The sequence below is a fragment of the Nerophis lumbriciformis genome, linkage group LG36, assembly GCF_033978685.3.
Source record: "Nerophis lumbriciformis linkage group LG36, RoL_Nlum_v2.1, whole genome shotgun sequence".
Taxonomy (NCBI): domain Eukaryota; kingdom Metazoa; phylum Chordata; class Actinopteri; order Syngnathiformes; family Syngnathidae; genus Nerophis; species Nerophis lumbriciformis.
Window position 1 is genome coordinate 21,705,573 of NC_084583.2, and position 25,474 is coordinate 21,731,046.

A 25,474-nucleotide genomic window follows, 5' to 3' on the forward strand; every position below is an offset into this window, starting at 1 on the left:
TTTCCCATCTTTTACGGGGCGCCTTGTGGCGACCCATCAGCGTTCCTGTTCTGTAACTCTGTACACTGTTTGTTTGTCTCATCTTGAACGGTTTGTGCTGAAAACAAAGTTCCATTGTACTTGTACAATGACAATAAAGACCTATCCTATCCTATCCTATCCTTCTACCATTTCTTGCACATCCAAGCTTGTCTCCTCCTTCCTGTGAGAGCTCTCTTTACGCCGGTGTGCAAAAACACTTGGTGCTCCATACAAGTGTGACCCCGAATTTCCACTACTCGCGAAACTTCACCGACATTGCGTTCCATTCCATCGCTAAATATACCGTATTTTCCGCACTATAAGGCGCACCGGATTATTAGCCGCACCTTCAATGAATGGCATATTTCATAACTTTGTCCACCAATAAGCCACCCCAGACTATAAGCCGCGCCTACGCTGCGCTAAAGGGAATGTCAAAAAAACAGTCAGATGGGTCAGTCAAACTTTAATAATATATTAAAAACCAGCGTTCTAACAACTCTGTTCACTCCCAAAATGTACGCAAATGTGCAATCACAAACATAGTAAAATTCAAAATAGTGCAGAGCAATAGCAACATAATGTTGCTCGAACGTTAATGTCACAACACACAAAATAAACATAGCGCTCACTTTCTGAAGTTATTCTTCATTCGTAAATCCTTCGTCTTCGGTGTCCGAAGTGAAAAGTTGGGCAAATTTACGATCCACTGGCAGATGTTGGCGTCGTCTGGCGCTGCCTCCTCGTCTTAGTGAAGGTGTGTTCGCCTTCTGTCATCCATTGTTCCCACGCAGTTAGCAGTCTAGCTTCGAATGCCCTGTTGACACCAATATCTAGCGGCTGGAGGTCTTTTGTCAATCCACCCGGAATGACGGCGAGTATTGAATTAAGCGCGTAAGCGTGTCTCTCAATGTGCTGTTATGAGCTAGCAAATATAACAACTACACTACCCAGCATGCAACGATAGTTACGAGCATGCGCGGTAGCCCTGAGAAGCGTTGTATGCTGGCAGTTAGAATGTGGTTATGAGCACGCTGTGAGTAAACGTTGAGAACTCAGTTAACACGCCTCGTCTGCATTATTTATAATTAGACAGACAACACACTTAATAGGAGCCATTTTGGGGTCTTTACATAAACACACAAATGGAAATGAAACGTCACATATCCCAGCATGCACCGCGCGCTTCTTCTACGGGGAAAAAAGATGGCGGCTGTTTACCGTAGTTGCGAGACCTAAACTTTATGAAAATTAATCTTAATATTTATCCATATATAAAGCGCACCGGGTTATAAGGCGCACTGTCAGCTTTTGAGAAAATTTGTGGTTTTTAGGTGCGCCTTATAGTGCGGAAAATACGGTACGCAGAGCTTCTATTATTTCCGGACGCCACAACAAACCCGTTCAATTCAGCTAAAATCTGCTAATGTTGGACAGGACGTCATGCACAAACACAAAATATAGTATCCGGTTTACTTTCAAAATAAAATACCCCCTCTTTTCCTAGCCGGATCGTATTTTAGACTTTGAAAGGTCTTAATGGGCGACTTCCCGATATGAAGTCAAAGGTTTTCGTACTTAATGTCATCTTGTTGACACAAATGGATGAGGACATGGTGATTCTGGAGGTCCAAAATTAAAGAATAATGTGCAGGCATATACCGAGCCTGTGTCAAATATCAGCTGCTACGGAAGACCGGGAAAGCAGAGGACGGGTTGTGTGACACGCTCGCCAGGGATGATGTTACTGTTGTATTGTTGCTCACTGCAAAAAAATAAAGTGGCAGGACCGAGTTTGTTTGCTTCTGCTTCTCTGGAAGGACAGAGTAAACTTTTTGTGGTTCGCTTTATTATCCCGTGATTATGCGCGGATTTGCGAGATCTCGTAAAAGTCTGCGCTATTTAGCTGGAACTGAACGGCGGTGGGGATTGCCGGCAGATGGCGGTGCCCTTCCGCGGTGAAGCCGGTCCGTCCATCCATCCATCCATCTTCTTCCGCTTATCCGAGGTCGGGTCGCGGGGGCAGCAGCCTAAGCAGGGAAGCCCAGACTTCCCTCTCCCCAGCCACTTCGTCCAGCTCCTCCCGGTGGATCCCGAGGCGTTCCCAGGCCAGCCGGGAGACATAGTCTTCCCAACGTGTCCTGGGTCTTCCCCGTGGCCTCCTACCGGTCGGACGTGCCCGAAACACCTCCCGAGGGAGGCGTTCGGGTGGCATCCTGACCAGATGCCCGAACCACCTCATCTGGCTCCTCTCGATATGGAGGAGCAGCGGCTTTACTTTGAGCTCCCCCCGGATGGCAGAGCTTCTCACCCTATCTCTAAGGGAGAGCCCCGCCACCCGGCGGAGGAAACTCATTTCGGCCGCTTGTACCCGTGATCTTGTCCTTTCGGTCATGACCCAAAGCTCATGACCATAGGTGAGGATGGGAACGTAGATCGACCGGTAAATCGAGAGCTTTGCCTTCTGGCTCAGCTCCTTCTTCACCACAACGGATCGATACAGCGTCCGCATTACTGAAGATGCCGCACCGATCCGCCTGTCGATCTCAGCCGGTCCGCATTCAGTGAAAATACAGGGTCAGTGTTTCCCATTCTGTGGCCATATACAAATGAATAAATGCACATCTGGCGCCCTCGTTCATTAGTAAATTATAGTGCAAGTGTTGCGGATGTATCGTGAATCAACTTTACAACACACCTGCCAGAGAATAAGACGTAACCGAAGATTTCTGTGGTGCCAATTTTGCGACTTTGACGCTATATTTAGCGAGGTATAAGAGCAGTGGTGTCAAACTCATTTTAGCTCAGGGGCCGTATGGAGGAAAATCTATTCCCACGTGGGCCAAACGGGTAAAATCATGGCATGATAACTTAAAAATAAAGACAACTTCAGATTGTTTTCTTTGTTTTACTTTGGCCCAAAATAGAAGAAACACATTTTGAAAATGTACATATCACAAACTATCCTCTCAACAAAACACTTAAATCTCGCTGAAAATTGGTGCAGTTTCAAAACCGGAACACAATGAACTTAGACTTAATCTTTCTTTCTTTCTTTTAGTTTATTTGGAACATGAACACACTTACATCATAATACATCACACAATTTCATATCATTTCATTTTACATCATGCCCGAAAAGGAGTAGGAAGAAGCAAAGCTTATTTAATCCTACCCCTTTCCCACTTCAAAGCGTTTACAAATATATAGAATCATTTACTGACCTTTTTATATAATAAAATAACATCTATGAATTAGTATACAACAGTTTTGTAATATGTAATTAATTAATTAATTCAGTCATTATTAACATACTGAGATGAAGAATATCGTATTTTCAATAAGGTTGAAAGTATTTCTCATAATTCTTCTTTTTTGTACTCTGTAAGCACTATTATTTTGAACAACCTCTTAAACTGGATCATATCAGTACAATTTTTAACTTCTTTACTTCATCCATTCCATAATTTAATTCCACATACTGATATGCTAAAAGTTCTAAGTGTTGTACGTGCATATAAATGTTTTAAATTATTTTTTCCTCTAAGGTTATATTTCTCCTCTTTAGTTGAGAAGAATTGTTGTACATTCTTTGGTAGCAGGTTATAGTTTGCTTTGTACATCATTTTAGCTGTTTGCAATTTTACCAAATCACCAAACTTTAATATTTCTGACTTAATAAATAAAGGGTTTGTGTGTTCTCTATATCCAACATTATGTATTATTCTAACTGATCTTTTTTGTAACACGGTTAGCGAATGTAGCGCACCTTTGTAGTTATTTCCCCATATTTCTGCACAATAACTCAGATATAGTAACACTAGCGAGCAGTAGAGAATATGTAGTGATTTTTGGCCCAGGACATATTTTGCTTTATTCATTATTGAAATGTTTTTTGCCACCTTATGTTGTATGTTTTGTATATGAGATTTCCAGTTCATTTGATCATCTATTAATACTCCCAAAAATCTAGTTTCTTTTACCCTTTCTATGTCTACTCCGTCTATTTGTATTTGTGTATGATGCTCTTTACTACTTTTACCAAATAGCATTATTTTAGTTTTACTGAGATTCAAAGATAGTCTGTTTTTGTCAAACCATCTTTTTAATTTGTTCATTTCTTCTGTTATTATTTGTATTATCTTCTGTGTGCTCTCTCCTGAACAGAAAGCAGTTGTGTCGTCTGCAAATAAAACCAACTTTAAGTCCTTCGTAACCTTACAAATGTCGTTTATATAAAGATTGAACAATCTTGGTCCCAGTATTGATCCCTGGGGTACACCACAGGATATATCTAGCCGTGTTGACATATTTTCACCCATCTTTACATATTGCTTCCTGTTGGTTAAATAACTTCTTACCCAATTCAATACCAAACCTCTGATGCCATATCGTTCTAATTTTCGTATTAAAATATCATGATTAATTGTGTCAAATGCTTTTGTTAAGTCCATGAATACTGCGGCAGCACATTCTGTGTATCTACAAAGTAACTAAAGTTTAAGTCACAGGATTGAACAAAAACAAAATAAAGCATGAATAAAAACTCTTCTATGTATCAACTACCTCATTTGTCATTTCCACAGTTCACTTTCTTTAAATTCTCACAGAAGACAAAAATGTTCACAGAACTATATCAATGTACAGTGTCTCATGCAGCATTTGAAGTCTTTATTTTACTCCTCTTTGTTTTACGTTGGGTCGAGGGGGAGGAGTTACAGCCCCGCTTTACTGTGTAACTGTTTTGCTCGCCCTGCTATAAACTATTTGCTTGCCTAACAGAATTGCTATTGCGACCTCCAGTGGACACATTTAGAACAGCGGTTTCTTTCATTTAAAAATGCAGCTCAATTTTACACTATGCAAACTCATCTCGCGGGCCGCATGTTTGACATCCCCGTATTAGAGGTTTACACTGAAAGAGAAAGAGAGGAGTGTGTCTTTGAGTCATGCATTTATTGGGTAATAAGACACAAGCGGCCACAAATGGCAAAGTATTTGCGGCGTGCAAGTGGCGATCCTCCTCCACAGCGAGAACACAATTGCGTGCAAAGTGCAAAATTGTGTAATTGTTGCTTGTTTTAAAAATGCAGGGACAGTTTTTAGGACCATAGATACTATTTCCGAGAGAGAAAAAAATGTTGCACTGTTTGTCTTGAACTTGCTTTAATGAAAAAAATGTTGACTCAAAAAATAATGATGTTATGCAGGAACAGCAGCTTTCAGCTAAACATCAACTTTTTATTTGCAACTCTGCATGATACTCGTACTTGATCATATCTCTGCTCGTTCTTTAGTCTATACTTCTGGTTCCAAAGTTGTCTATGTGTTGGTACTCTACAAGTACCAACGCATAGAAAACTTCTTATTTTTATCATTATTGCTGCTATATGTGAAGGGATGCCAAACTTATTTTTATTGTTCTTGTAATGGTGGCATTTAGGTTCTATTCCACTCTCTTTCTGTTCTTCTTTATCATTTTACTGTATTCTAAAACATATTTAGTTCCATGGACTGTTTGGGTTGTCTCCTCTCATCCGATTGGTCAGATCTAAGTCTATGAGCACCAACTGATGAAGCCTACTCCAAGACAAACCCAACAGTCCAGTTGCGATCGATTGAATGTCTTCAGATGACAATGACCTGGATGAATGAGAACATTCATAGACTTATTTAGTGCCATGTTTTCTCTTACCTGAATTCACACAAGATATATTTTCTTTTCCGCAGAGGTTGATGCAGCCAAGATAGATACCATCAACTCTTTGGACTCTTCTGCACCGAAAAAGAGAGTTAGGAAATCTCGGGCTAAGCCTAAAACTGACATGCCTGTTAAAGAGCCAGCTAAAAAGAAGAGCAAGGAGAAAGCAGTGACAAAGAAACAATCTAAGTCTAGTCTACAAAAGAAGACCTCACCTTTGACCTCCTTGGCTTCCTTGAGCATGGCACAAAGTCTGATATCATCAGAAGGTGCGACGGCTGCGGCTTCATCTATCAAGGATAAACCTGTGGAGGACGTAGCAAGCTGTAATAAAAAGATAGTAGTAGACAAAGTGGGGAAGAGAAAAGAAATGAAGACTAAGAAAAAGAGAAAGGAGCCTGCTAACGGACTTGATATTTTAGAGCCCATTTTAAAAGACAAGAAATCCAAGAAGAAGGAGGTAGGTGATAGCAAGGAAGCTTCTGATCTTAACTCCAAGGAGAAGAAAGCCCTGAAGAAGAAAAAGAAACTTGACGAAGTGAAAATCTGTGAGCAGGAAAATCCACATGGGACTGGTGATGACAAGGAGACAAGCAGGAACGCGGAGGTGGCTCCAAGTGTGGACAGTTCAAGTGCTGATGTGAGGGAAAACAAATCAAAGAAGAAAAAAGACAAATCTTCTCCAGATGAGGATCCAATGGCTAAGACTGGAAAAGAGAACGGAAGCACTGAAGAAAGAGGAGAGCCCAACCCGGAAGTCAAGAGGAAGAAGAAAAAGGAGGAAATAGGTAATGGTGAGGGGACTTCTCAGCTTTCAGTCAAGAAGAAGAAATCCCACAAGAAGAAAAGGACAGACGAGGAAAGAATCTCCGAGCAGGAAACTCCAGAGCGGACTGACGACGACAAGGAGACGGCTTTAAATGTGGACAGTTCAAGTGCTGATGTGAGTGGAAATAAATCAAAGGAGAAGAAGAAGAAGAGAAAGAGTCATCATGTGGAAAAAAATACTCCGCAGCCAGATGACCAAACACAGAAGAAACAAGACACATCTTCTGATCCATTGGCTAAAAATGAAAAAGCGATTGGAATCAGTGAAGAAACAGCAGAAGAACCCAACACAGAAGAGCTCACAGTTAAAGTGAAAAAATCCCACAAGAAGAGAAGGAAAACGGACGATGTAAGAATCTCCGAGCAGGAAAATCCAGAGCGGACTGACGACGACAAGGAGGCAAGCAGGAGCGAGGAGATGGACAATCCAAGTGCTGATGTGAGGGGAAATAAATCCAAGAAGAGGAAGAAAAAGAGTCATCATGTGGAGGAAAATCCTCAGCAGACAGAGGACCAAACGGAGAAAAAAAATGACAAATATTTTCCTGATGAGGATCCAGTGGATGAAAATGAAAAAGAGAACGAAAGCAGTGAAGAAACAGGAGAGCCCAACACAGAAGTCAAGAAGAAGAAGAAGAAAAAACTGTGGTTTATCGATACACAGCCTCTGTTGACCCTGTACACGCCACAACTTCCGTCTGTGAAAAAGCAAAGTAAGTCTTAAGTTGAATAGAATAAGTCAATCAATCAATCAATCAATGTTTATTCATATAGCCCTAAATCACAAGTGTCTCAAAGGGCTGCACAAGCCACAACGACATCCTCGGTACAGAGCCCACATAAGGGCAAGGAAAAACTCACCCCAGTGGGACATTGATGTGAATGACTATGAGAAACCTTGGAGAGGACCGCATATGTGGGTAACCCGCCCCCTATAGGGGAGACCAATGCAATGGATGTCGAGTGGGTCTAACATAATATTGTGAGAGTACAGTCCATAGTGGATCCAACATAACAGTAAGAGTCCAGTCCACAGTGGGGTCAGCGGGAAACCATCCCGAGCGGAGACGGGTCAGCAGCGCAGAGATGTTCCCAACCGATACACAGGCGAGCGGTCCACCCCGGGTCCCGACCCCGGACAGCCAGCACCCCATCCATGGCCACCGGACCTGTGTGTCTCCCCCTCCACAAGGGATAGGGGGGAGCAGAGGAGAAAAGAAAAGAAACTGCAGATCAACTGGTCTAAAAAAGGGGGGCTATTTAAAGGCTAGAGTATACAAATGAGTTTTAAGATGGGACTTAAATGCTTCTACTGAGGTAGCATCTCTAACTGTTACCGGGAGGGCATTCCATAGTACTGGAGCCCCAATAGAAAACGCTCTATAGCCCGCAGACTTTTTTTGGGCTCTGGGAATCACTAATAAGCCGGAGTTCTTTGAACGCAGATTTCTTGCCGGGACATATGGTACAATACAATCAGCAAGCTAGGATGGAGCTAGATCGTGTAGTATTTTATACCTAAGTAGTAAAACCTTAAAGTCGCATCTTAAGTGCACAGGAAGCCAGTGCAGGTGAGCCAGTATAGGTGTATATATATATATATAAAGGTATATACAGTATAGGCATAATATAATCAAACTTTCTTGTTCTTGTCAAAAGTCTAGCAGCCGCATTTTGTACCAACTGTAATCTTTTAATGCTAGACATAGGGAGACCCCAAAATAATAGGTTACAGTAATCGAGACGAGACGTAACGAACGCATGAATAATGATCTCAGCGTCGCTAGTGGACAAAATGGAACGAATTTTAGCGATATTACGGAGATGAAAGAAGGCCGTTTTAGTAACACTCTTAATGTGTGACTCAAAGGAGAGAGTTGGGTGGAAGATAATACCCAGATTCTTTGCCGAGTCGCTTTGTGTAATTGTTTGGTTGTCAAATGTTAAGGTGGTATTATTAAATAAATGTCGGTGTTTAGCAGGACCGATAATCAGCATTTCCGTTTTCTTAGTGTTGAGTTGCAAAAAGTTAGCGGACATCCATTGTTTAATTTCATTCAGACACGCCTCCAGCTGACTACAATCCGGCGTGTTGGTCAGCTTTAGGGGCATGTAGAGTTGGGTGTCATCAGCATAACAGTTAAAGCTAACACTGTATTTGTGTATGATGTCGCCTAGCGGCAACATGTAACTGCTAAAGAGTGCAGGGCCAAGAACCGAACCCTGAGGAACTCCGCACGTTACCTTAACATAGTCCGAGGTCACATTATTATGGGAGACGCATTGCATCCTGTCAGTAAGATAAGAGTTAAACCACGACAAGGCTAAGTCTGACATACCAATACGTGTTTTGATACGCTCTAATAAAATATTATGATCAACGGTATGGAAAGCAGCGCTAAGATCAAGAAGCAGCAACATAGATGACATCCATCGTTAGCAGTAGATCATTAGTCATTTTTGCGAGGGCTGTCTCCGTAGAGTGATTTGCCCTGAAACCGGATTGAAAAGGTTCACAGAGATTGTTAGACACTAAGTGTTCATTTAGCTGCTGTGCAACAATCTTTTCGAGGATTTTGGAAATAAAGGGAAGGTGGGACACCGGTCGGTAGTTCACCATGAGGTCAGGATCGAGGTTAGGTCTTTTGAGCAGAGGATGAATAACCGCTTTCTTGAATGCTAGTGGAACAGTGCCAGAGGAAAGTGATAAGTTTATAATATTTAGCACTGATGGACCTAATAAGTGCTTCTAATTCCAGTGTGATGTTTTGTCATCTTTTGTGTCTGCAGAGAAAGGGAAACAGGATTCAGAAGAGTTCCCAGCAACACCTACATGGTCACATGACAAACCCCAGGAGCCAGCCTGACACATCGCCCATCCAGAGTCAAGTCACGTGTCATTTTCCTTTTTAATGGAACAAGCTAAGTACTCCAGATGTGGGATAGTACTGACAATCTGGAAGATTAAACACCACCATTTTATTGAGAGAAAAAATATGAATATTTACTTTAGGCACATATTGGTCAGTTTTCAACTGCTTTTATACACGTGATGTTTACAAATGTCATGTTGTTGCACCCCGAGATTCGGCAGGGTCAGAAAGTGTTTTGTAATATCTTCATTTGTTTTTAATATTGGAGTCTAAATAAACCGCCGTGCTTCTTGCCACAACACTGACAAGCAGTTTTATAATGAAAATAATTTTAAATATTAGTTTGCACCTCTTGTAGAATCTTCTTTTATACAAATAAAAACATGTTTTTACTAAGGTATTTGAAGTGGTGACGAGTCTGTATTTGATTTTGTACCGCCAGGTGGTGCTGTGATTTGTGGTGGTCACATTTCCAATGCCGAAGAAGACGTTCTAACTTGTGTGCGTGAGGGGGAGAAAAGGACTGTGACACTCTGTCGAATTAACTTCAGTGTTTGTTGATAAACTGTCAAATATGTGGAGATTAAGTAGAGTCTGCCATAAAACTCGTCGAGCTGGCTACAGTTTGGAGGACTTCAGGTTAAAGAGACGAGAACGCGAAAAAGGTAACGAGTTGGACATGTGTTGTGTTCGGCTACACAAATGTGCATTAAGGAAAGGTAAGTTAATTTAAAGTAGCAATGATAGTCACACACACACTAGGTGCGGTGAAATTTGTCCTCTGCATTTGACCCATCCCTTGTTCACCCCCTGGGAGGTGAGGGGAGCAGTGGGCAGCAGTGGTGCCGCGCCCGGGAATAATTTTGTTGATTTAACCCCCAGATAACGTGATGTCTGTTGGATTTCTCTTAACACACCAGTGGGTAACGTGTCCACGATGTTGGTTTGGTTATGGCAATTATTTTGACTGGGGGTAGGGAACCCACGCAGTCACAGGGAACATGCAAACTCTACACAGAAAGATCCCGAGGCCGGGATTGAACTCACGACTACTCAGAACCTTCGTATGACGCACTAACCCCTCTACCACCGTGCTGCCCAGGCCCGGCCCTAACCAATCTGGCGCCCTAGGCAAGATTTTAGATGGCGCCCCCCCACATCGGCAGTGAACTGTATATACTCACAAGAAACCAAATAGCTTTGTCTTTGACCTTTTTTTTACTTAAAGAAAGCAAATTAACAATCAGAATAGTTAACAAGATCAATCAATCAATCAATCTTTATTTATATAGCCCTAAATCACAAGTGTCTCAAAGGGCTGCACAAGCCACAACGACATCCTCGGTACAAAGCCCACATACGGGCAAGGAAAAACTCACCCCAGTGGGACGTCGATGTGAATGACTATGAGAAACCTTGGAGAGGACCGCATATGTGGGTAACCCCCCCCCTCTAGGGGAGACCGAAAGCAATGGATGTCGAGTGGGTCTGACATAATATTGTGAGAGTCCAGTCCATAGTGGATCCAACATAATAGTAAGAGTCCAGTCCATAGTGGGGCCAGCAGGACACCATCCCGAGCGGAGACGGGTCAGCAGCGCAGAGATGTTCCCAGCCGATGCACAGGCGAGCGGTCCACCCCGGGTCCCGACTCTGGACAGCCAGCACTTCATCCATGGCCACCGGACCTGTGCCCCCCCCCCCCTCAAGGAAAAGGGGAGCAGAGGAGAAAAGAAAAGAAACGGCAGATCAACTGGTCTAACAGGGGGGCTATTTAAAGGCTAGAGTATACAAATGAGTTTTAAGATGGGACTTAAATGCTTCTACTGAGGTAGCATCTCTAATTGTTACCGGGAGGGCATTCCATAGTACTGGAGCCCGAATAGAAAACGCTCTATAGCCCGCAGACTTTTTTTGGGCTCTGGGAATCACTAATAAGCCGGAGTTCTTTGAACGCAGATTTCTTGCCGGGACATATGGTACAATGCAATCGACAAGATAGGACGGAGCTAGACCGTGTAGTATTTTATACGTAAGTAGTAAAACCTTAAAGTCACTTCTTAAGTGCACAGGAAGCCAGTGCAGGTGAGCCAGTATAGGCGTAATATGATCAAACTTTCTTGTTCTTGTCAAAAGTCTAGCAGCCGCATTTTGTACCAACTGTAATTTTTTAATGCTAGACATAGGGAGAAAAAAGATTAAAAAAAAATATGAATAAATAAATGAATGCAAAAAATAAAAAATGAATGTATGAAATACAATATTTTTTACATACATATTGCTTAATTAACATTAATGATGTGCATTTTAACAACTAGGCTTACAACTATACCTAATGGGTGGAAAAGTGACTATTACCTGCAGGGCAAACATTAGCTAACCAGAAGGCAATAACAATGTAAACAAAAAATACCTGCTTAAAAGATCTAATACAAATGTCCCTGAGGAATGTAAGGTGGGAGTACTGTAATTACCTAACGTTACATTATTATTCTCCATAACAATTGAGCCCCCTCCACAATATTAACCCGACGTTAAAACAGAACTAGCTATTTATTGATTAGCAATTGCCGAATCATGTAACATTAGCTTAATGCTAAAAAGCCAGGTTACTATCACATTCTGTAACAGACAAATAATTTCATGTAGGCTAACGTTACCTACCTGCTACCTCTGTCTTTTTCTCGTTTCTCCTCTTCTTTTCTCTTTTTTCTTCCCTGGGCACCTGACAGTTTTGACCGTTTTGACATCTTGTGTTGATTTTTTGATGTGGTGACGTCCAAAAAGAGTCTTGATACGGGAAGGGAGGGGGCTATGTAATGTTGTAACAAATAATATTTCTATTATATAGGCTTTACTTTGCATTTTAATTAACGTGGGATTATTTTTTGTATTTAGAAATAATAGTACCAACTTTTTTTTTTTTTCTCCAACATTTGTGGCACTGGCGTGGCGCCCCCTGATGGACGGCGCCCTTAGCATTTGCCTATACGGCCTATGCCACGGGCCGGCCCTGGTGCTGCCCCCAAGGAGTACCACAAAGACAATTACCGGTATATGTATGTGTATACAGTACAGGCCAAAAGTTTGGACACACCTCCTCATTCAAAGCGTTTCTTTATTTTCATGACTATTTACATTGTACATTGTCATTGAAGGCATCAAAAATATGAATGAACACGTGGTGTTATGTACTTACCAAAAAAGGTGAAATAACTGAAAACATGTTTTATATTCTAGTTGCCAAGAGTGTGCAAGGCAGTAATCAGAGCAAAGGGTCGGCTATTTTGAAGAAACTAGAATATGTGAACACCAATACGGTTTTCGACCAAACAGGTCCACTTCCATGGCAGTGATGGAACTAGTTGAGGAGATAACCACTGCTATTGATAAGAGGGAGTTTGTTGCCGTTTTTATTGACCTGAGCAAGGCCTTTGACACCATCGATCACACATTACTTTTAAACAAAATGCAGAGGTATGGTTTTAGAGGTCTTGCTCATGATTGGTTGAAAAGTTATCTTGGTGGTAGAGAACAGTATGTGCATATCAACAATGTAGATTCAGATAAAAAGATTATAACACATGGAGTGCCCCAAGGTTCTGTACTGGGACCAAAATTGTTTTTATTGTATATTAATGATATCTGCAAAATCTTTAAAAAAAAACTCAATTGTATTCTCTTTGCTGACGATACAAGTCTGTACTGTTCTGGGCAAGACCTTGGCCAACTCTTAGAGACTGTAGAGAGCGAACTCCACATACTAAAGCAATGGTTTGATGCCAATAAACTGTCAATCAACCTAAATAAAACAAAATATATAATTTTTGGAAATAGGAAAAATAACATACAGTGTCATATAAGAATTGATGATATGGAGATAGAAAGGGTGTATTCAACAACATTTTTGGGAATCTATATACCGTATTTTCCGCACCATAAGGCGCCCTGGGTTATAAGCCGCGCCTTCAATGAACGGCATATTTCAAAACTTTGTCCACCAATAAGCCGCCCGATGTTGTAAGCCGCATCTAACTGCGCTAAAGGAATGTCAAAAAAACAGTCAGATAGGTCAGTCAAACTTTAATAATATATTAAAAACCAGCGTTCTAACAACTCTGTTCACTCCCAAAATGTACGCAAATGTGCAATCACAAACATACGTATATCAACATGGACAGAGCTGCGTGAAAAAAGCCACCCGGCCTCTTCGCGTAAACTTAAACTTACCTTAACCACTCGCTCATCTTTTCTTCATCCATCCCTTCGAGTTAGCTTTTATGATGACGCCGGCTGGAAAGGTCTCTTTTGGCAAGGTCTTCCTTTTGAATATCACCATGGGTGGAAGTTTCTGGCCATTAGCATGACAAGCTAGAACCACAGTGAAGGATGACTTCTCATTCCCTGTGGTGCGAATATTCACCGTACGTGCTCCCGTTGTATCCACAGTGCGGTTCACAGGAATATCAGTTGCTGTGAAATAGTAATCCGTGTGCGGATGGAGAGATTGCGTCTTTTCATGAACCGGATCCCGGTCGCTTAGTAGGAGCCATTTTGTGGTCTTTACAGATGTAAACACACAAAGGAAATGAAACGTACGGTGATATCCGCGCGCTTTTTCTTCTTCTACGCGGGCGGGTGGTTGCTTACAGTAGAAGAAGAAGCGCTTCCTGTTCTATGGGGGCGGGTGCTTACCTTGGCGGTTGCTTGCGTAGAAGAAGAAGCGCTTCCTGTTCTACCGGGAAAAAAGATGGCGGCTGTTTACCGAAGTTGCGAGACCGAAACTTTATGAAAATGAATCTTAATATTTATCCATATATAAAGCGCACCGGGTTATAAGGCGCACTGTCAGCTTTTGAGAAAATTTGTGTTTTTTAGGTGCGCCTTATAGTGCGGAAAATACGGTAGATGATAAATTAAATTGGAAACTGTACATAAATATACTTAAGACAAAGATGGCAAAGAATATTGCTATGTTACATAAAATCAAAAACTCCGTAAATCAAAAGGCTCTTAATATGTTATATAATTCTTTCGTACTCCCTTATCTTAATTATTGTGTTGAAATCTGGGGTAACAATTACAAAACAAACATCAACTCTACATTCTTACTTCAAAAGAAAGCGATTAGAATTGTAAATTATGCAGATTATCATGACCATACCAATGCTCTGTTTATTAAATTAAAAACATTAAAACTGCATGATCTTGTTGACCTCAACACTGCTATTGTGACGTACAAAGCTCATAAGCACATGCTGCCTCGGTGTCTACAGGAGAGGTTCAAACCCAGAGAGAATCCCTATGACCTCAGAGGTTCAGCTGTCTTCTAGAAAGCTAAGATAAGAACAAGCTTAAAAAGTAGATGTGTTTGTGTCAGGGGGGTCCAACTGTGGAACAGCTTGGATGATTCCTTCAAATGTTCCAGGTCCATTCACACATTTAAAAAACACTTTAAGACCAATGTCTTGGAAAAATATATCACTCTTGAATCAACACAGTAGTTAATACTATGATCAATGGTAATTAAAATACTAAATGTGGGATATAAATAATAATGGAAGTATAATTGTTTGTATATAGTATATAAATTGGTACAAAGGTTTAACACGCGTACAAGGATATTTCCCATGCCTTTACTGTGTATATAATTGAACAGTGTTCATATTGTGTATAATGTGTATTTATAATATGTTGTACAAAAGACATTTCATAATTTTCGGAAGTTCATCTTGTACTTGACATTGTTTATAGGGTTAGGCGCTATAAGTGTTCAACTTCAGCCTAAACCCTTTCGGTCTGTAACATTTTCATTTTCAATCTATGAATGTACAACTGTTTGTTTATTTTTTGTTGACCATTGACCGAAGAATAAACTTTACTTACTTACTTAAAAAATATAAAACATGTTTTCAGTTATTTCACCTTTTTTTGTTAAGTACCGCATTTTTCGGACTATAAGTCGCAGTTTTTTTTCATAGTTAGTTTCATAGACTTATACTCAGGAGCCACTTATGTGTGAAATGATTAACACTTAAGCATAAAATATCAAATAATATTATTTATCTCATTCACGTAAGAGACTAAACGTATAAGATTTCATGGGATTTAGCGATTAGGAGTGACAGATTGTTTGGTAAACGTATAGCATGTTCTATATGTTATAGTTATTTGAATGACTCTTACCATAATATGTTACGTTAACATACCAGTTGGTTATTTATGCCTCATATAACGTACACTTATTCAGTCTGTTGTTCACTATTCTTCATTTATTTTAAATTACCTTTCAAATCTCTATTCTTGGTGTTGGCTTTTATCAAATAAATGTCCCCAAAAAATGCGACTTATAGGCGAGGGCGGACCTACGTCACTTCCGCCTGCCAATCCCCTAGCAACGCGGTCGCCATATTGAATTCGTTGAAAACAAACCAGCTCACAGCGAACACAGCACTGACAGAAAAGGCATTTAACGAGGTTTCACGGCATTTTAAACTGTTCTAAATGGCGTATGATTATGTAAATAGTCTTTCCAGTGAGGCTAGGTTAAGATACGAGTTAAAATGTTCTGTAGTTGGATTAAACGACTGCCCTTACCGCCTTCCAGCAGATGCGTGGACTGATAATCCAAAACAATGGCCGGACATGGAATTTGGAAATCTTTATGTCTACCTCACAAGCGCACCAGGTCGGTTGTTATATAACGAATAAATCACATAAAAATTGTTAAATCACCCAAGGTATGTTGATAAATGATAATAAGGATGACACAGTGGCTACCAGTATCTGTATATTTATTATATCTGTAGAGAGCTCATTCAAATTCAGTTCAGTATTATGATTTATTATTTGCTGAATTACTGGAAATAGCCTTTATACCGTATGTTATTGTTGTGCAACAACAACTTCAGCTGTCGAACGTTATTCAGTAAAAATTCAACGGGTTCAACATTAGCATGGACGGTATAGCCAAGTTGTGGTTAAGAAGGTGGATTTTTGTTCCTTATATTTACCAGAAACGGAAGTAATCCGAACACACGACCCGGGATTTTGGGGGACTCCAGTGAGAACCATCCTCGTTTTCCCGGTGTAAAGCTGCGAGCCATTTGTCTCGTCTCTGTGGGCTTTTAGCACGCTTTGGCAGAACAAAATACGACATTTGTTTTCCCTGTTTACAGTTGTGGTTTGCACAACCAAAAACAACACAGTTTTTTGGCATTTTGGAGGCAGAATGACGGGTTTAATCAGCGCAGGTCGACAGGTTAAAGAGTAATGGCGACGGTTTGTTTTCAACGCCAGTCAGGTTGCTATGGCTCGAAGAACCCGTATGTAGCTCAGTTGCCCGGATGTCGGCCCTGCCCTATACTCCAGTGCGACTTATATATGTTTTTTACTTCTTTATTATGCATTTTCGGCTGGTGCGACTTATACTCCAAAAAATACGGTACATAACTCCACATGTGTTCATTCATAGTTTTGATGTGACAATCTACAATGTAAATAGTCATGAAAATAAAGAAAACGCATTGAATGAGAAGGTGTGTCCAAAGTTTTGGCCTGTACTGTATGTATGTACAAAATACTTTGAATAGAGTAGGTTATGCATAGCATAGGTTGATGAGAAATGATTATAAATAGAATAGAATAAATTGTGCAAATTCATTGTAAAAACAATGACAGATTAAACAAACCAAATTAAAGCCGAGTTGCAGACATGTGCAAGTTAAGTGATTTACTGGCATGTTATAGTCACTTGTTCATTTATCCCTATGTTGCAGCTGCACTGCTGAAATGTTCAGACTTGGGCTGCAACAAACGACTATTGTGGTCATCGATTATCTTAACCATTAGTCAACGACTAATTGGATAATGACGTATAAACCTATTTATTCAGTGGCTCTAATTTAGCCAACTGCTTTGAATTTCATCTCAATATATATTTGCCATGTGTTAACTACTCACTGACAAAGTTGACTCAATCATTTCTAAATGTTTATTTATACTGTAACTCTGCTGCTTGAGGCTGTTGCAAAAACCAAAAAGACTATTAAAGCTGCAAGCAGCGTTGGACGGGCCCGCGTATTTGGCAGGTGCTAGTCCTAAGTGTCCCAATACTTTTGTCTACTTGTAGTCTGAAGTGTCCCAAGACTTTTGTCTAGTGTACCTACCTTGTCTGCATTGTGTGGGCACGTTGGTGCTTCCTGCTTTTGAGCAGCCATCTTAAAAAAACAGCACCGCAGGAGCATCAGTGCAGCAGGTCTTTGAAGGGTCATAAAATCAAAACCGGAGCAGGTATCACAACTCTTTCACCAACTTTTAATCAGAAGGGTTCAATCTCTCTCCTGTGTTAGTTTGAAGCCGAAACAACAAACGCGCTCAGAGGAGATAATGTTTGAAGAAAGGTGACGGGTTTTTACAAAAATGTTGTGTTGAAGGGGGAATAGCAAACTTCCTGTATATTTTTGCTGGGGGTTGTCAATTTATGAAATGTAGGTCTAAGTGAGACCTACGGAGAGGTTTTCGTTTCATGTCTCTCCGACCTTCCCAGTGGGAGTTACAGGCAGTTTTGTAATTTTTTTCTTCCGAGGAGCAGTTTTTTATCAGTTTTATTCAAAAATTGCTGTAGAGGGCAATTTTAAAATTTGGGGTTAGGTTTCTTTATTAGATCGCAATTTTTGCCAGTTTTGATGTGTGCGTTCAGTTCAGTGAGTTTTGAAGCGTGTTAAGGGGGTCAAATTGCAGCTCAAAGAAGCAAAACTGACTGTTTTTAGTAATTTTTTGTCTTGAAGGGGGAATTGCCAACTTCCTGTTGATTTTAGCCCGAGAAGGTACCATTATGAAAGTTAGGTCTGAGTCAGACCTACATAGAGGATTTTGTTTCATGTTTTTCCGACGTTCCTAGTGGGAGTTACAGGCAGTCTAGTTTGTTTTTTTCCTAGGGGGCGCTAGAGTGCAATTTTGAGTTTTGGGGTTTGGTTTTTTTATTAAAAGACAATTTTCGCAGGTCCTGATGGGTGGGTCAAATATGGTGAGTTTTGAAGCATGTTAAGTGGGTCAAATTACTGTTCGAAGAGGCGGCGGAATAATAATAATAATAATAATAATAATAAAACCTTAGAAGAACAATAGGTCCTTATGTCCCATTGCATAAGGACTCCCTGTGGGAGTCCTTTTGCAATGGGCCATTGCGGGCCCTAATAATAAAACCTTAGAAGAACAATAGGTGCTTATGTCCCATTGCATAAGGACTCCCTGTGGGAGTCCTTTTGCAATGGGCCATTGCGGGCCCTAATTAAACCTTGTCCAAGTCAAAAGCAAAGATAGGCCCAGTGCTGAGAGGAAAAAAAATACTTTTATTATTGAAAACATAGGTCAGTAAAAATAGCAACAATAAAAACAAACACTATCAAACGTTGTCAAACAGAAAGAAGGATTTTGTGATGTTGTGTTTAAAAAAACTGCACACAGGTGTATTATTGATTAACTCCTGGCATTTGTAGACATCTAATAGACACGATTAATTATTTAACATGTCTTTAACAAGATTAGGGTGAAATGTTCCCACACTTGATTGTTGCGAGTGACTTGCTTACGTCCAGAAAAACACAAGTAATGTCACCCGACGACTATTGTCGACAAATCCATTGGTTGGCGACACATTTTATTGCCGGCTGCACCCCTAGTACAGACAGAAAAGTACTTCCTGGTTTCCAGCACATCTGTTGTTTTGACAATTTGATAGTTGTCATTTCTTAAATATTGTTAATAGAGATGTCCGATAATGGCTTTTTTGCCAATATCCGATACTCCGATATTGTCCAACTCTTAATTACCGATTCCGATATCAACCGATACCGATATATACAGTTGTGGAATTAACACACTATTATGTGTTATCAACCGGGCTCAATCTGCCCTGCTCTAACGTATTTGTACGAGTGTAACAAATGTGCTGCAAGCTAGTGGTGAGTGCTTGAAGTGGCCTAGCAGTCAGTCAGAGCTTCTGAAATGCTGCGTTGAGACAGGGCACCTCCGTTCACTGCGAGCTGCAAAGTGTGCGCCATGCAGGCCAGACTAGCCACACCAAACTCCACCGTAGGTTTTGCCACATTGCGTGGGCTTTCGCCTTGGGGTGGTTTTTGTTATATTTTTGTTTTTTCTCGGCAGAGTCTTTAAGCGACAACTGTGTGGTGCTACTTTTTTTCGGTGTTTGCTTTTCATCCATCTTCCACTTGTATTCATCGTGTATCTCCTTATGATTCTTGAAGAGGTGGGAGATCAAATTGCTCGTATTAAAGGAAGACGTCTTGGTTCCTCCTCGCATAACCAACTTTTTGCAGTCATTGCAAATTGCCAGTTTTTTTATCCGTCAGACACACTTTAAAATAATACCAAACCATAGACATGGTGTCGTTAGTCAGTCACCGAGCTCGCTGGCTTGTTAACCACGGCTACAGCACCGGCAACAACACACCCGTGTTGTTGTTATGCTCCGCCCGCGGCGGTTTGATGAGGTCATCAAGCGTCGCCAGTAAACCTCTCATGCTGCAGTCGTCAACTCCTGTGTTGTAGAGGGCAGAGGGGAGGGGCTACTGACTGGGAGACGCATCTGCTCTGTACTTCCCCTTACGTCCGTGTTTTACCGGATACCTACCACTCCGTACAGCGGCATTTTAAAAAGTCATTAATTTTACTTTTTGAAACCGATACCGGTAATTTCCGATATTACATTTTAAAGCATTTATCGGCCGATAATATAGGCCTGCCGATATTATCGGACATCTCTAATTGTTAAGGTTTTTTATGTGCTGTAGCTCTTCGTCAGGCTCGCAGAGACAAACAACTGGTGAGCAAGAGACTCCTGCTGAATGATGATGAGGTGCAGCAAGAAGCCACCATGGACACTTCCTCTGAGGAAAAGGTGAGCTAGAATTTAAAAGAAGAAAATGTAACATCGTACTGACCGTATTTTCTGGACTACAGATACATAAGTCATATATTTTTCCATATATTAGCCGCACCGGGCTACAATCCACAGATATATACGTTGTGAAATTAGTTATTGACAAATAAGTATTTGGGACGGCGTGGCGCAGTGGAAGAATGGCCGTGCGCGACCCGAGGGTCCCTGGTTCAATCCCCACCTAGTACCAACCTCGTCATGTCCGTTGTGTCCTGAGCAAGACACTTCACCCTTGCTCCTGATGGGTGCTGGTTAGCGCCTTGCATGGCAGCTCCCTCCATCAGTGTGTGTGAATGGGTAAATGTGGAAGTAGTGTCAAAGCGCTTTGAGTACCTTGAAGGTAGAAAAGCGCTATACAAGTACAACCCATTTATCATTTATTTTGTAAATGTTTATTTCCATACCTTAATTGTCTCCAAACGGTGCCTGTGACACGGCAGTAAAACGGCTGATCAAACAAAACAGAAGTCATCGTCGCCCACTAGCTGTGGATGCTAGCTCTCTAACCAACTAAACGGACTCAATAACTCCACGGTGACATTTTGGTGAATTTACTGAGGAATTAGTGAAACTGGAACAATACAAACAGAATGCCATTGTAAGGTACTAATACTAACACAGACACTCGCAAACATGTTAGCATATTAGCTAATGCTATCAACGCTTGCTTGTTTACATTATGATAGCACATAAAAAATATGCATGAAAACACTTCTACAGACATCACACATGGGGACGGTTTAGTAAGTAAGAATTGTTTTAGTTATACTGTAAAACGTTGCTTGGAGTGATGGAAGAAGAATGCATACGAGCAAAAAAACGCTATGGTTGAAAGCACTAAATGAAAGGGCACTGCAGCATCTGCAGTGAGCGAACTCGTCCAATAGATGGCGCCATAGCACAAACACTACACCTTTTCAGTGTGTTTGCTTGTATGTTTTTTTTTAAGTTATTTCCATAATGGGGGCAGCACGGTGGTACAGGGGTTAGAGCGTGTGCCTCACAATACGAAGGTCTTGGGTTCAATCCTGGGCTCGGGATCTTTCTGTGTGGAGTTTGCGTGTTCTCCCCGTGACTGCGTGGGTTCCCTCCGGGTACTCCGGCTTCCTCCCACCTCCAAAGACATGCACCTGGGGATAGGCCCCGCCCACCTCCAAAGACATGCACCTGGGGATAGGCCCTTCCTACTTCCAAAGACATGCACCTGGGGATAGGCCCCTCCCACCTCCAAAGACATGCACCTGGGGATAGGCCCCGCCCACCTCCAAAGACATGCACCTGGGGATAGGCCCTTCCTACTTCCAAAGACATGCACCTGGGGATAGGCCCTTCCCACCTCCAAAGACATGCACCTGGGGATAGGCCCCTCCCACCTCCAAACACATGCACCTGGGGATAGGCCCCGCCTACCTCCAAAGACATGCACCTGGGGATAGGCCCCTCCCACCTCCAAAGACATGCACCTGGGGATAGGCCCTTCCTACTTCCAAAGACATGCACCTGGGGATAGGCCCTTCCCACCTCCAAAGACATGCACCTGGGGATAGGTTGATTAGCAACACTGAATGGTCCCTAGTGTGTGAATGTGAGTGTGAATGTTGTCTGTTTATCTGTGTTGGCCCTGCGATAAGGTGGCGACTTGACCAGGGTGTACCCCGCCTTCCGCCCGAATGCAGCTGAGATAAGCTCCAGCACCCCCCGCGACCCCGAAAGGGACAAGCGGTAGAAAATGGATTGATGGATTTCCATTATGGCCGTCAGCGAAGAAAAATCGATAAATTAGCCATTTTATAAGCAGCAGGGTTCAAAGTAGGGCTGGGCGATATGGCCTTTTTTTAATATCTCAATATTTTTAGGCCATATCGCGATACACGATATATATGTGGATATTTAGCCTGAGCCTTGAATGAACACTTGATGCATATAATGACAGCAGTATGATGATTCTATGTGTCTACATTAAAACATTCTTCTTCATGCTGCATTAATATATGCTACTTTTAAACTTTCATGCAGAGAGGGAAATCACAACTAAGTCAATTAAGCAAAAGTGTATTTATTAAACAGTTATTAAGCAGTGGCACAAACATTCATGTCATTTCCAAAACAGAAAGTGCAAGATTGTCAGAGACATTTTAAAACAAGCTATTAGTGCACTTTTGTGCATGATGACACAAGATATTTCAATAAGTGTCACATAAAAATGAGCTACATATCAAATAGTATATGTCCTACGGTGTTGATGTGGAAATAGTTGCTTCGGCATTTAGTTGGTGTGGCACCGAACGGAGATGTTGACATGTAAAGACATATTCCCGCTTGAAGCCAAACCACCGCCAGACGATGGACCCTGTGCTGTTTTTCTTGGGAATTAATTCTTCCTCCATTTGTTACCAGATTCGCACCTTCTTTCACTCGTATTACCACTCAAACCACACCGTTAGCTGTTAGCATCACAGCTAACGTTACCATGTTGCTACCTGTCTGGGAGCGTGTGACGTTGCTCATGTGACGTATGTAAGAAGGTGCGCTTCTTTCATACTTGCCAACCTTGAGACCTCCGATTTCGGGGGGTGGGGGGCGTGGTTAAGATATATATATACGGTATATAACAAATACTTGACTTTCAGTGAATTCTAGCTATATATATTTATTTTATTACATATATATATATATATATATACACATATAAATAAATAAAAGAAATACTTGAATTTCAGTGATCATTTATTTACACATATACACACACATAACACTCATCTACTCATTGTTGAGTTAAGGGTTGAATTGTCCATCCTTGTTCTATTCTCTGTCACTATTTCAGAACACACACATTATACAAATATACATTATAAAATCAATAAGAAAACGTGAGCTCTAATTTGGGAGTCTGAATTAGGATCAGAAGTTCCTATATAAACATTGCGCACTCACGCCGCCTTTTTGTTTTGATTACTGCAGCTGTGCACTGGACAAATACAAACTACAACTCACAAACACTTTAGAGTTAGGCTCCACCATCAGAATGTGTACTTAAACTTATAAAGATCACATGGATATTATTCAGTGAGTTGATTCACCAAAACTAACCTGTTATACAGGAGGAAAAAGCACACAGGACGTTTCAATTGTTCACAGACTGGTCGCGCGCATCAGAATGACAAGACACTTCCGGTCTGCAGGTGATAGCATTCAATTGGGAAGAAACGCCCTACTGCCCCCTTACTGACCAATGTGAATACTGATAAATGTGTAATGACAGCTCCAAAAACGAATTCAAACCACAAAATAAAATAAATAAATCAACACAAAAATGTGACACATTATGGGTGGGTCACATATGCATGTACAGTAGATGGCAGTATTGTCCTGTTTAAAAGTGTCACAACATTGCTGTTTACGGCAGACGAACTGCTTTACGGTAGACGAAAACTTGACTGCTGTTGTTGTGTGTTGTTACCGCGCTGGGAGGACGTTAATGAAACTGCCTAACAATAAACCCACATAAGAAACCAAGAACTCGCCCTCGATCATTAGCTGTTTATATTGTGAGAAAGCGGACGTGTGAACAGGCTGTCAACACGTCACTCAGGTCCGCATGGAGCCGGAGGGGGCGTGGCCTCCAGCTCCGCCTGAATTTCGGGAGTTTTTCGGGAGAACATTTGTCCCGGGAGGTTTTCGGGAGCGGCGCTGAATTTCGGGAGTCTCCCGGAAAATCCGGGAGGGTTGGCAAGTATGGCTTCTTTTAAAGTCTCTGTGAGAAGGAGAGACAAGAAAGAGTGAGAAACGCCTGCAGTTTAATGCCCCGCAGCTAAAAGCAACCGCGTGAGAACGTATACTCCAATATCACAATATAGTCATTTTCTATATCGCACAGAGACAAACTCGCGATATATCGAGTATATCGATACATCGCCCAGCCCTAGTTCAAAGTGTGGGGAAAAATAGGGGTTTGTAGTCCGGAATTGACGGTAGTTTATGTCTCGTGTGTGCAGGATATTGTCGGTTTGTTCAACCAACTTCAACACAGTGGTCCTGAGAGGGAAGCCGTCCTCAAAACTTTGAGTCTATTTCTCCGTGACTCCTCGGCTCAACTCGCCTTCATCAAGTACGCCGCTGTCTTGTTATTATGATATGAAAGAAGGGGATGCTAAATATCTTCCTGTGCATTCTGTCCAGGCAAGAGAACAGTATCCACATGCTGGTTGGCCTCCTCACTGGCACCGACACTCGATGCCGCCTGCACTCCGTCCGCTGTCTCCACGAGCTGTCTCACTCCCCTCACCCTAGTGTGGCGTCGGCCTGTCTGCCCGCCACCCCTTACCTCCTCACCTACCTGTCTGGACAAAGCACCATGTTCACCGTCAGTACCCGTCTCCTCCTCCAGCACCCTGCCATAGCATAGAAGCAATCATCTCCTTGTTTTGTGCGTTCACACAGGAGCTGTGTCTCTACACGCTCGGCAACTTGTGCCCGGACAGCGACCTTGTGAGGGACAAACTTCTGGCTCAGGGAATCATACCAGCGCTTGCCAACTGTATGGAGGTACGAGATTTAAAATAAACCCTGCATTAAAGGATGTAAAATGTACTTATGATGTGTGTTCAGAACCAGAAGCATAATTCGGTGGTAGTGGAAGCTGTGGGCTTCACTCTTTCTCAGCTTCTCCAAACCAAAGAAGCATCAAGCAAAATAATACCGTAAGCACCTTTTACTTTTTTCCCCCAGCCATGCAATTCTTGTCCTCGTTAGGGCTGAAACCATACTTGCCAACCTTGAGACCTCCGATTTCGGGAGGGGCGTGGTTAATAGGGGAGGAGTATATTTACAGCTAGAATTCACCAAGTCAAGTATTTCATATACCGTATTTTCCGCACTATTAGCCGCACCTAAAAACCACAAATTTACTCAAAAGCTGACAGTGCGGCTTTTAACCCGGTGCGCTTTATATATGGATTAATATTAAGATTCATTTTCATAAAGTTTCGGTCTCGCAACTACGGTAAACAGCCGCCATCTTTTTTCCCCGTAGAAGAGGAAGTGCTTCTTCTTCTACGCAAGCAACCGCCAAGGTAAGCACCCGCCCCC

At 41.7% G+C, this 25,474-nt stretch overlaps 2 protein-coding genes across 3 annotated transcripts in view; both read left to right on the plus strand.

The window, feature by feature from the left end:
• tcof1 (treacle ribosome biogenesis factor 1) overlaps positions 1-9,638 on the plus strand; it is a 29,033-nt gene extending 19,395 nt beyond the window's left edge. The window contains exons 6-7 of the mRNA XM_061930569.2: positions 5,752-7,263; positions 9,341-9,638. Of these exons, the coding sequence (XP_061786553.1) occupies positions 5,752-7,263; positions 9,341-9,417 (1,589 nt within the window). The 3' untranslated portion in view covers positions 9,418-9,638. The remainder of the gene's footprint in view (positions 1-5,751; positions 7,264-9,340) is intronic.
• Positions 9,639-9,647: 9 nt separating this feature from the next.
• tmco6 (transmembrane and coiled-coil domains 6) overlaps positions 9,648-25,474 on the plus strand; it is a 40,442-nt gene continuing 24,615 nt past the window's right edge. Inside the window, exons 1-6 of one of the 2 annotated variants that reach the window (XM_061930570.1) lie at positions 9,648-10,088; positions 20,238-20,344; positions 24,382-24,494; positions 24,566-24,749; positions 24,827-24,931; positions 24,995-25,086. In XM_061930570.1, coding sequence (XP_061786554.1) covers positions 9,998-10,088; positions 20,238-20,344; positions 24,382-24,494; positions 24,566-24,749; positions 24,827-24,931; positions 24,995-25,086 — 692 coding nt within the window. In that variant the 5' untranslated portion in view covers positions 9,648-9,997. The remainder of the gene's footprint in view (positions 10,089-20,237; positions 20,345-24,381; positions 24,495-24,565; positions 24,750-24,826; positions 24,932-24,994; positions 25,087-25,474) is intronic. The other variant, XM_061930571.2, reaches the window with a different exon arrangement.